Source organism: Sus scrofa, chromosome 3 (assembly GCF_054392235.1).
Source record: "Sus scrofa isolate SSC_HxYL_T2T_F1_AM1 chromosome 3, Sscrofa_HxYL_maternal_Yorkshire_Landrace_v2.0, whole genome shotgun sequence".
Lineage (NCBI taxonomy): Eukaryota > Metazoa > Chordata > Mammalia > Artiodactyla > Suidae > Sus > Sus scrofa.
This window is the reverse complement of record NC_139385.1, coordinates 125,060,167-125,072,556: the sequence shown is the minus strand read 5'-3', so window position 1 is coordinate 125,072,556 and position 12,390 is coordinate 125,060,167. Positions and strand designations below refer to the sequence as shown.

The window sequence follows — 12,390 nt, the reverse complement described above, 5'->3', positions numbered from 1 at the left end:
ATTTTATGATGATATTTTGCTTCTGTTTTAGATTGCAAGAGAGCATGGTATTAGATTTTTTGAGACTAGTGCAAAAGCAAATATAAACATTGAAAAGGCGTTTCTCACATTAGCTGAAGATATCCTTCGAAAGGTAAGTTTCCTTTTTTTCTTTTTTTTTTTTACACTAAAGTGCTTGGTGTCACAGTTGAACATCTTTGAACTTTTTTTTTTTAATGAATTTTATTACATTTATAGTTGTACAACGATCATCACAACCCAGTTTTACAGCCTTTCCATCCCAAACCTCCAGCATATTCCCTCACCCCTAACCTGTCTCATTTGGAAACCATAAGTTTTTCAAAGTCTGTGAGTCAGTGTCTGTTCATTGTGTCCTTTTTTTAGATTCCACATGTAAGTGATAGTATACAATGTTGGTGTCTCACTGACTAACTTCACTTAGCATGATAATTCCTAGGCCCATCCATGTTGCTAAAAATGCTGTTATTTCTTTCCTTGTAGTGGCTGAGTAATATTCCATTGTGTGTATGTACACATCTTCTTTATCCACTCCTCTGTGGATGGACGTTTAGGTTGTTTGCATGTCTTGGCTTGCAGTGAACATTGGAGTACATGTGTCTTTTCGAATCATAGTTTTCTCTGGGTAGATGCCCAAGAGTGGGATTGCTGGATCAAATGGTAATTCTATTTTTAGTTTTCTGGGGACTCTTCATACCATTTTCATACCATTTTCTACAGTGGTTGCACCAATTTACAGTCCCACCAACAGTGTACCAGGGTTCCTTTTTTTCCACACCCTTTCCAGCACTTACTGTTTTATAGACTTTTGGATGATGGCCATTCTGGCTGGTGTAAGGTGGTACCTCATACGGGTTTTGATTTGCATTTCTCTAATGATGAGTGATGTTGAACATCTTCTCTTGTGTTTTTTGGGCATGTGTGTGTCTTCTTTGGAGAACTGTCTGTTTAGATCTTCTGTCCATTTTTTGATGGGTTCGTTTGGGTTTTTTTGGTATGGAGCTGCAGAAGGTGTTTATAAATTTTGGAGATGAATCCCTTGTCAGTCACTTCATTTGCAAGTATTTTCTCCCGTTCTGTGGGTTGTCTTTTTGTGTTGTTTAGGGTTTCCTTTGCTGTGCAGAAACTTTGAAGTTTGCTTAAGTCCCATTTGTTTATTTTTGTTTTTATTGTCATTACTCTAAGAGGTGGATCTGGGAAGATGTTGCTGTGGTTTATGTCAGAGAGTGTTTGGCCTGTGTTTTCCTCTAAGAGTTTGATAGTGTCTGGTCTTATATCTAGGTCTTGAGTCCATTTGGAGTTTATTTTTGTGTATGGTGTTAGGGAGTGTTCTAATTGCATTCTTTTGCATGTGGCTGTCCAGTTTTCCCAGCAGTGCTTATTGAAGAGGCTGTCTTTTCTCCATTGTATATTCTTGCCTCCTTTGTCATAGATTAGTTGTCTGTAGGTGTGTGGGTTTAATTCTGGGCTTTCTGTCCTGTTCCACTGGTCTCTATTTCTGTCTTTGTGCCAGTACCATATGGTTTTGATGACTGTATCTTTGTAGTATAATCTGAAGTCAGGGAGCCTGATTCCTCCAGCTCCATTTTTCTTTCTCAGGATGGCTTTGGCTGTTCTGGGTCTTTTGTGCTTCCAAACAAACTTTAAAATATTTTGTTTGAGTTCTGTGAAGAACGTTCTTGGTAATTTGATAGGGATTGCATTGAATCTGTAGATTGCCTTGGGTAGTACAATCATTTTGATAATATTGATTCTTCCAATCCAAGAGCATGGTGTATCTTTCCACCTATTTGTGTCATCTTTGATTTCTTTCATCATCATCTTACAGTTTTCAGAGTCCAGGTCTTTTATCTCTTTAGGTAGGTTTATTCCTAAGTATTTTATTCTTTTTGATGTGATGGTAAATGCGATTGTTTCCCTAATTTCTCTTTCTGATCTTTTGTTGTTAGTGTATAGAATAAGTTTCTAGGAGTTCCCGTCGTGGCGCAGTGGTTAACGAATCCGACTAGGAACCATGAGGTTGTGGGTTCGGTCCCTGCCCTTGCTCAGTGGGTTAAGGATCTGGCGTTGCCGTGAGCTGTGGTGTAGGTTGCAGACGCGGCTTGGATCCCGCGTTGCTGTGGCTCTGGCGTAGGCCAGTGGCTACAGCTCCGATTCAACCCCTAGCCTGGGAACCTCCATATGCCGAGGGAGCGGCCCAAGAAATAGCAACAACAGCAACAACAAAAAGACAAAAGACAAAAAAAAAAAAGAACAAGAACAGAAAAAAGCTCATCTATGGTGATAGAAATCAGAGTATCAGTTACCTCCAGGAGGGGTAGTACTGACCGGAAAGGGACACGAGGGAGCTTTTTAGGGGCATATTATGTTCTATATTTTGACCTGGTGGTTTCACAGCATATACTGGAAATCTTTCAAGTGCAGTTAAGATTTATACACTTTACCATAGATACACTATCCCTAAAGTAAATTTTGCTTTCACATGTATAGTATAGACTGTCCACTGAAAATAGTATATTCTTTTGACTGTATAAGTAATGTTTAGGATGTTGGGGGAAATACAGGATTGTACAAAGAGGAAAGTAAAAAATCATTCATAAACCTGTTACCTAAGGTTACTTCTGTTAACATTTTGGTGTCTCTCATTTTTATTTTTTTCCCATATCCATTTTTAACACGAATTATACGGCTTTGCATTCTGTCCCACCCAGTTTCCTCCACTTAAAGTTAGTACACCATAGTTAATATTGACTTTTTAAAGCAATGCTCCAGTAATACAAGCTCCACAGTCTCAAAAGACAAGTGAAACTAAACAAAAGAGGGCTGTTTTACTTCTCTGAAGTTAGACATGATCCAACATTGGTTTTACACATAAGCTTGCTGATGTACTTTTTAAGTACTAAGTACTTCTACCCCTGAGTACCTGGGGTCAGGGGTGGAAGATGACATACCTCTCTAACCAAGAGTTAGAGCAGAGAAGATTTCAGAAGTTCTGCAGAGGGGAGTTCCCATTGTGGCTCAGCGGAAACGAATCTGACTAATATCCATGAGGACCCAGGTTTGATCCCTGGCCTCACTTGGTGGGTTTAGGATCCTGCATTGCTGTGAGCTGTGTGTAGGTCACAGGTGAGGCTCTGATCTGGCCTCGCTGTGGCTATGGGGTAGCCAAGTGGCTACAGCTCCTGTTCATTCCCTAGCCTGGGAACCTCCATATGCCGTGGGTGTTAAAAAGACAAAAAAAAGTTCTGCAGAGGGAAGCCAGGAGGCTTCTGGACATTTCACATCTGGGAAGAAAGGGGGAAAATGAAGATCGAAAACAAAGCTTCTATTTCTTTACTTTGCATGGGGGAAAAAACCTATCTCCTGTGACTGTAATTGCATTTTGTTACGTAAGCTAACATTTATGAAAGTATTTCTGTTGAATCTTGATTGATCCATGGCAGTGTTTTTTCATGGGTTGCTTTCCTTGTTTGTTCCAGACCCCTGTAAAAGAGCCCAACAGTGAGAACGTAGATATCAGCAGTGGAGGAGGCGTGACAGGCTGGAAGAGCAAATGCTGCTGAGCGCTCTCCTGTTCCATCAGTCGCCATCCACCACCCTGTGTTCTCTTCTTGCTGCAAAATAAACCACTCTGTCCATTTTTAACTCTAAATAGATATTTTTGTTCCTCATCTTAACTCCAATCCACCTATTTTATTTGTTCTTTCATCCGTGACTGCTTGCTGACTTTATAATTTTCTTCAAACAAAAAAATGTATAGAAAAATCATGTCTGTGAGTTCATTTTTAAATGTACTTGCTCAGCTCACCACTGCATTTCAGTTGTATTATAGTCCAGTTCTTATCAACATTAAAAACGATAGCAATCATTTCAACTCTATTCTGCAAATTGTATAAGAATAAAAGTTAGAATTAACAATTTTATTTTGTACAACAGTGGAATTTTCTGTCATGGATAATGTGCTTGAGTCCCTATAATCTATAGACATGTGATAGCAAAAGAAACAAAAGCCAGGAAAACACTCATTTTTTGCCTTGAATATGTAAATGGGGTTAATTTTGTCCTGTGCCTTATGTGGAAAGGAAGTTCTTTGGTTTTTCCTCTTTCTGTTTTGGTGGAAGCATGTGCAGGAGACATATCATCGAAACATAAAGCATTAAAATGTTTGTGGTTTGCTTGGCTGTAATTTTCAAAGTAGTTAATTGAGGACAAAGGGTAATGCAGAAATGATAGCTTTGGTTTGCTGAGTCTCATTTTCAGTGGCCTTGATATTTAAAACTATTCCTGCCACCAGTTCTTTTCCTTGGCCACGTCTTCCTTGTGTCTCTTCCTGCATGCTGCTTTATTTGCTTCTCCCCCACCACTCTGTGGTATGGGTTATTTAAAAATGAAAGAGTCAAACTAGTAGGTTTGTCAAGTTTAACATAAAGCACTGATTTAAATTGCTAAGTAAACTGAAAGATAAATTCTAACTGCCTCCTCTCAAATGTCAGTTAACTATGTCCCCTCCTCATTTTCTCTCTCCCCTAATGCTTCTGTCCCAGATTCCTTCATATGCTGTTCGACTTCATGTTCCTCTTCTCCTTCCCTTTTTTGTTTCCTTCCTGTCTCTCCATTGAGTTTATGAAATGGAAGAGTTAATTGCATGCACTAGTGTTTGGAGGGTGTTGTGGTTTGTCTTTCTAATTAGGTGTATCGCCTATTCACTTTCCTAGAATAAATCTCTTAACCTAAATTTGAGTAGTCTCCATTTTGGCAACTCCTCTAGCAGTTTGGTAGCCCGGTAAAGGTTGTTTAAATAAGGTGGGAAGGAGGAGTGAAATTCATTAACATGTTTGCCAAATATCTTGAGATTTGGCCTTTGAAGAACACTTTTTCAGTGTTAAGTTGTCTTTACCTTAAGATTTAGAAGTACTTTAGATTATTATTAATTTTAAGTCCTATCTTCACATCCCTTTGAAAAACTTGTATTACCATGGATTTGGGAAAAGGACAACAAAGGCTTTTCATGTAAAGATAAGATACTCTAGCTCTCTCTCATCCTGTCCTTTTTTCACTTCATTTCTCTAGTTTTGCTTCATTGCTTATCATTAGGATAGGGTAAGTTACGTTTGCTCTGCTGCTAGCATCCTAAGATGATACCTTTGTTGAAATAATTGTGAATAGCATGATTCATTTCTAGCAGAGGCTGAGTTTAGGACAGCAGCTTCCATTGAAAAGTCTTTCTGTATCGTGGGTAGCATTTTAATGCCCTCTGGCTCACAGAAACAACATAGGGACATATCTGCTCTGAACAACCATGAATTTTTCAGATAGTGCCCTAAAAACAATTTTATATGCCTCACTGGTTATTGTTGTTGTTAGGTTTCCCCCTCACTTGACTTTATCATTGTTTACTACTAGTAAAAGCAGCATTGCCAAATAATCCTTAATTTTCCACTAAAAATAACAAATGATGTTAAGCTTCTCAGCAAAACGTTTTAGGTTAAATCTGCTGTTGGTTAGATCAGTTTTAATGTGTTGCTTTCCTGTATCTGGAATGTGGCAGTAGCTTTTTTATTTTTAACCCTCCTTAATCCTTATTCAATTCAGTGACTTAAGGTTTGAGAGCTAAACACTGGGATTTTTGGGTAACAGACTGACAGTTTTGTTGTTTGCGTAATTATAATCGGCATTGTACATAGAAAGGATATGGCTACCTTTTGTTAAATCTGCACTTTCTAAATATCAAAAAAAGGGAAATGGAGTAAAAATCAATTTTTGTATAACCTGTTTGAAACATGAATTTTATTTGCTTAATATTAGGGCTTTGCCCCTTTTTCTGTAAGTCTCTTGGGATCCTGTGTAGAAGCTGTTCTCATTAAACACCAAACAGTTAAGTCCATTCTCTGGTACTAGCTACAAATTCGGTTTCATATTCTACTTAACAATTTAAATAAACTGAAATATTTCTAGATGGTCTACTTCTGTTCATATAAAAACAAAACTTGATTTCCAACTGTGTGGCTTGGTTTTCATTTGTTTACGGAGTTTAAAATGAAGGATTCCTTCTGAAAATAGTGCAGAATAGCATACTGGATATTCGAGGGGCAGAAATAGAAGGGGAATAATTTTTTTCAACCTAGGGAAAGCTGAGAAGGCAATTTCAAGAGCTGTCTTTGGAAGAAACTGCCTTTAAAAAGCAGAATCATCCTGGGGTCAGAGAGCACAACCACAGTCACTCCACAGCCAACAGTATAGAACATGCCCGAAGGCCAACTGCAGCTGAGGTCAGCTCCTTACCCGGGTGAGACACCGGGTAAGGCAGCCATTGCTGGCGGATGAATCCTTGTTGGAGCAGTGACTGTCCTCTCACCTGACAAATGGAGTGTTTCCTTTTTTGTGAGCCATGAGCAACAACTTTGGCTCTTTTAATGTGCATTGCTGGTGCAAGAAATGTTTGATTCTGTATTAAGGACTTATTAATAAATAAGGTAAATATTTGTTTGCAAAATCATCTCTGCTGGAAGGATATATAGAGGTTTTCTTATACTGCAGGGGTTTCTATTTGGGCCACAACCGAGATTTAGGGAAGTTTCCAGGCCAGGGATCGAACCCACACTACAGCAATGATACCACCAGATCCTTAACCACTAGGCCATCAGGGAATTCCAACACTGCAGTTCTTATAAACCTGGAGGGGCTTTTTGTTTGGTTTTTGGCTTTTTAGGGTGGTACCTACAGCACATGGACGTTCCCAGGCTAAGGGCCAAATGCCAGATCGAAGCCTCATCTGCGGCCTACGCCACAGCTCACGGCAATGTCAGATCCTTAACCCACTGAGCAAGGCCAGGGATTGAACCCATGTCCTTGTGCATACTAGTCAGATTCATTACCACTCAGCCACAATGGAATCGCGAAACCTAATTTTTAATGCTTCCCTGTATACTTCCATCAACATACTTTGTGAATCTAGGGTGGGGCCTGTTATTCTGCCTTTTTTCTTTTTTTTTTTTTTTTGCTATTTCTTGGGCTGCTCCCGTGGCATATGGAGGTTCCCAGGCTAGGGGTCAAATTGGAGCTGTAGCTGCCGGCCTACACCAGAGCCACGGCAACGTGGGATCCGAGCCGCGTCTGCAACCCACACCACAGCTCATGGCAACGCCAGATCGGTAACCCATTGAGCAAGGGCAGGGACCAAACCCGCAACCTCATGGTTCCTAGTCCGATTCGTTAATCACTGCGCCACGACGGGAACTCCCAATTCTGCTTTTGAGATTGGTATGGGAAAACAAACCATGGCTTCTCCCTTTATACTTAAAATCTAGATTAGGAAGCAGAAGCAATAATCAGCTAAACATACAGGAGCCAAAAGTTGTGACCCAGGCTTTAAATTCTATAAAGAATATAAAGTGCTGTAAAGAATATATAAGAAGAACTAGTTTAGTTGGTGAGCATAGTTGGGGTGGTCTTTGAGGGGCAGGGGCATGAATAGGTTTTTAGATGTGTAGATCGAATGGCTAGGGCTAAATGGAGGGTGAGAAGGGACAGTGAGCAAATTAAAAACAAACTTTGCCTGTGTGGGAAACCGGAAGTCCAGCTGGACAGTGTGGTAGAGGATGGAGAGTCCTGGTGAGACCTGGAGAGTGGTGAGGCCTGAGTGAAGAAAAGTCTAGATGGGCTGGAAGAGGAGAAGCTGTCCTAGAGACAGGAAGTTGCTGCATTAATTGAGATATGAAAAAGACCCAGAAAATGATAACAAAGGGCAGAGTTAATGCACAGGAGACTGTGAGTGGCAGAGAATATTTCTTGCCTACTAGGAAACCACCTAAGTACTTATAGTACTTCTCTGGGTTCTTTGGGTGATGTTATCAACAATCTGGTGAAATAGAACACTTTTTACAAAAGAAACAGGCAATACTCTAGTGGCCTAGCAGATAAGGATCCTGCATTGTCACTGCTGGGGTTTAGGTCACTGGTGTGGCGGGATTCAATCTCTGGCCCAGGAACTTCCACATGCTTGGGCATACCCCCCCCCCAAAAAAAAAACGGTCTTGGATTACTCAGATTAAGTAACAGATTTCCCCGGGTGGTTCAGCCAGTTAAGTATCCAGCATTGTCACAGCTGTGGCTCTAGTTACTGCCATGGTGGGGGTTTGATGCCTAGGCTAGGAACTTCCACATACCATGGGCAAAGTAATTTTCTTAAAGTTGCACAGCCAGTTGGAGTTGGATTGGGTTTTTGTTTTGCCTTTTGGTTTGGTTTGGTTGGGTTGGGTTGGGTTTGGTCTTTTTAGGGCCACACCCTGGGCATATGGAAGTTCCCAGGGTAGGGGTCAAATCAGAGCTGCAGCTGCCCACCTACACCACAACCACTGCATTCTGAGCCGTGTCTTCAACCTACACTGCAGCTCGCAGCAACACCGGATCCTTTAACTCACTGAGCAAAGCCAGGGTCGAACCCATGTCCTCATGGATACTAGTTGGATTCTTAACCCGCTGAGCCGCAACGGGAACTCCTGCAGCTGGATTTTTGAACCAGCCCTGATGCCAGTGCCATTCTACTTTCACTTTCACCATATCACATTTTCTCTGGATAAGGTCCTAAGGTCTGGTTATACTGAGTATAATGGAGGTAATAACCAGGTGCCAGAGCCAACAGGAAGATGGAATGCCGCAATGAAGCCTTCCTTTACTAAGTTAAATAGCTAACCTTGCTATCTCTGATGAAGAGCAATCACTTGAAAACAGTACTTAGCTTAATTTACTACATTTTTTTCCCCTTTTTTCAAACCTGTATTACCCTCGCCACCTTGTTAATTTTGTTTTCTTCTATTTCAAGCCATCTTTTGGCTGGAAGTAGATGATGCCGTTGTTTTTCACAGTCCTCTTAACTGGCTTTCCAAGGCCATGTCCTTTGAGGGGGACTTTGGCTACTTATTAATGGTGAAATTAATAGCAATGAGTAATAGTGAAATAATTCATGGGGGAAAAGGGCAGCTAGATATAGTTTATGCTAACTTCCCAGAAGGAGTTGAGATCAGTGTGACTTCCTGAGATCAAGAGCCAATGGGAGTTCCCGTCGTGGCGCAGTGGTTAACGAATCCAACTAGGAACCATGAGGTTGTGGGTTCGATCCCTGGCCTTGCTCAGTGGGTTAAGGATCAGGCATTGTCATGAGCTGTGGTGTAGTTTGCAGACTCGGATCGGATCCTGAGTTGCTGTGGCTCTGGTATAGGCCGGTGCCTGCAGCTCCGATTCGACCCCTAGCCTGGGAACCTCCATATGCCGCGGGAGCAGCCCAAGAAATAGCAAAAAGCCAAAAAAAAAAAAAAAAAAAAAAAAAAAAAGAGCCAAGTAGGGCCGAGTGCTCCAAGTCAACGGGTTTTGCCGGGACACTGAATTTAGGTCTGAAATTTCCAGGACCAAGATAAAAGGAAATAGTGTCTTCCTGTTGTATGTAGTCAAAGAAAGCATGATAGTTGCAAAGGAGGAGTTCCCGAGGTGGCGCAGTGGTTAACGAATCCGACTGGGAACCATAAAGTGGCGGGTTCGATCCCTGGCCTTGCTCAGTGGGTTAACATCCGGCGTTACCGTGAGCTGTGGTGTAGGTTGCAGACGCGGCTCGGATCCCGCGTTGCTGTGGCTCTGTCATAGGCCAATGGCTACAGCTCCGATTGGACCCCTAGCCTGGGAATCTCCATATACCGTGAGAGCGGCCCTGGAAAAGGCAGAAAGACCAAAAAAAAAAAAAAGTTGCAAAGGAAAGGGAGTCTAGCCCAAATTTCAGAAACCATTAATCATCATTGAACTACAAAGTGAAATGTCTCCAGTGCATAGATTTGCTTCTATTTTTTTTTTTTTTAAATTTCAGTAAAACAAGAGTGTATCGTAAGTTGATGACATTTCTACAGGGAGCTTAAGTAATAGAGTCTAGGTTTGTAGCTTTATGACTTGACTTGCTGTGGACAGTTTATTGCTTCTCGGGGGGAGGGGGGCACGCCTATGGCATTTGGAAGTTCCTGGGCCAGGAATCGAACCTGTGTCACAGCATGACAACACCAGATCCTTAACCTGCTGAGCCACCAGGGAACTCCAGTTTATTGCTTCTTACAAAGTAACTAACCATTCTTATTACACTGAGATGGACTCAATTGATCTTTTCTATTTTGGCCGCACCCATGGCATGCAGAAATTCCCAGGCCAGGGATTGAACTTGCTCCTTAGGAGTGAGCAGAACCACAGTATTGATAACGCCTGATTAACCCACTGCCTCACCAGGGAACTCTCTCAGTTGGTCTTTTGACTGGTGCTAGAGAGTGGCTGATCCAGGATTAAGCTATTGTGAGTGCTTGAAGTGCAGGTATTTCGGATTAAATGAAAATGGTCCATTTGCTTTAGACACCAGATGTGTAGGTAGCAGAGTTGATTGATACTGCTTTAAAAATGGTAAAAGGCCAAGGAGAGGCCATTTCACCTGTGCCTTATCTGAGACACCCAAGTACTATTGCATTGTAGCCTCTGAAGCTGCGCATTGTCAGTCACCCAAAGTATTTGGGTCCCAAGGATTTCGAAGGCAGATGCTGCAGAGTGAAACATCTCTGTGAAGAAGATACTAACTGAGCAGTGCTTCCTCCAGGTGAGCTTCCTGGGGCGAGGGAGACAGACCTAGAGTAAAGGGTAGGACACAGGGCTGCTATGTGTGCCTTCCTGTGTGGTGTCCACAGTCCGCAACTGTGAACCCAGCACGGCTCTTCCCTCATCCCCCTTTACACAAACTAGGAATTCTCATGGTACAGTGGGTTAGGGATCTGGTGTGTTACAGCAGTGGCTTGGGTCACTGATCTGGTGCACGTTCGATCCCTAGCCCAGGAACTTCCACATGCTGCAGGCGCAGCCCCCCCAAAAAAACGCAAACATAGGCTACACTGTTTTTCCTCCTAACAGGCCACTTAAGTATTACCTAGGAAATAAATCGTTGAAGAATAAATTCCTAGAATAGGGATCATTTTTCCAGTTCAAACTCTAGGCCCCTCATATGTGAGGTTACCTTTTCTTTTTAACTTTTTTTTTTTTTTTTTTTTTTTTTTTTTGGCTACGCCCGCGTCACATAAAATTTCCTGGACCAGAGATTGAACCCATGGCACAGCAGCAACCCAAGCCGCTGCAGTGACAATGCTGGATCCTTAACCCGTTGCACCAGAAAAGAACTCCAAAAATCCGCCTTTCTTTTACTAATCTGTCTTTTGTCAGTTTAATTTGCAAGCCCCAAATATGAAATCTAAGCGGTTAAAGAAAATTTTTCTCCCCAGCAATAGTAAATGAGGTGAAATTTCTCTATAGAGAAGTATTTCAACAAGGAAAAAAATGACAGAATTTTCCTATTTTGCAACCTCTGGCAAATTAATGGGTCTAGGAATGGATAGTAACGTCACAAAGAGATTCAGCAAAATAGAGAATTCCAGACATTGATGTATCTTCTGACCAGGAAGATTTTATATATATATATATATATATATATATATATATAATATGACCACAGTCAGATTAAACCTCTGATCTAGCTAGATCCAACTACCAATTGATAGGAAATCTGAAGACAGAGGAATATATTAAACTAGATCCACCAACGAAATCCAGACTAGTAAATTTGACAGGACAATTGATCCAGTCTCTTCCATAATTAAATTTCAGAGGGCAGAGAGAGGTTGTAAATTAACAAAACACAGAAAGGAAAGGGGGAAAAAAGCAGGCAAAACTAAATCATAATGTATTTAGGAAAGTACCGAAGTAATATACTACAAAGACTATTAAGGAAACAATTACTCCAAAATCAGGGAGGGATATTCTTAGCAGGGATAGAGGAGCTATAAGTGGTGGGGACACGGAAGGTTTTGGGGATAGCAAATCCTATCTGACATGGATGTTGTTTACAAGGGTGTTTGCCTTATAGCAATACATTAACCTACGCAATTGTTTGATGTGGGTTTTAAAACTTGTATTTAACCACAAAGGATGCTGAATGTGAGCATGTGGGGATGGGTGTTTAAAATGATATCACAATATTTAGGACCAGTTTCAAAGGCTGTGCCGCCAAGACCCGCCCTCAGAATCAGATTCAGAATTGGCTGGTCAGGAGTTCCGGTCATGGCTCAGTGGTTAACGAATCCGACTAGGAACCATGAGGTTGCAGGTTCGATCCCTGGCCTTGCTCAGTGGGTTAAGGATCCAATGTTGCTGTGAGCTGTGGTGTAGGTTGCAGGCGCGGCGAGGATCCCACGTTGCTGTGGCTGTGGTGTAGGCTGGCAGCTACAGCTCCGATTCGACCCCTAGCCTGGGAACCTCCATATGCCGAGGGAGCGGCCCTCAAAAGGCAAAAAGACAAAAATAAAA

General features: G+C 41.7%; 2 protein-coding genes across 4 annotated transcripts in view; both read left to right on the top strand.

Annotated features, from left to right (window-relative positions):
- Positions 1-6,016, top strand: part of RAB10 (RAB10, member RAS oncogene family) — an 81,708-nt gene extending 75,692 nt beyond the window's left edge. For 2 of the 3 annotated variants that reach the window (XR_014839455.1, NM_001243060.1), the window contains 2 exon segments: positions 32-133; positions 3,498-6,016. Coding sequence is in view for 1 of the 3 variants with exons in the window: in NM_001243060.1 (NP_001229989.1) it covers positions 32-133; positions 3,498-3,581 (186 nt within the window). In the remaining 2 variants the exon portion in view is untranslated. 3 annotated transcript variants of the gene reach the window in all.
- HADHB (hydroxyacyl-CoA dehydrogenase trifunctional multienzyme complex subunit beta) overlaps positions 1-12,390 on the top strand; it is a 602,797-nt gene that overhangs the window by 467,441 nt on the left and 122,966 nt on the right. The gene's annotated exons all lie outside the window — the stretch shown is intronic.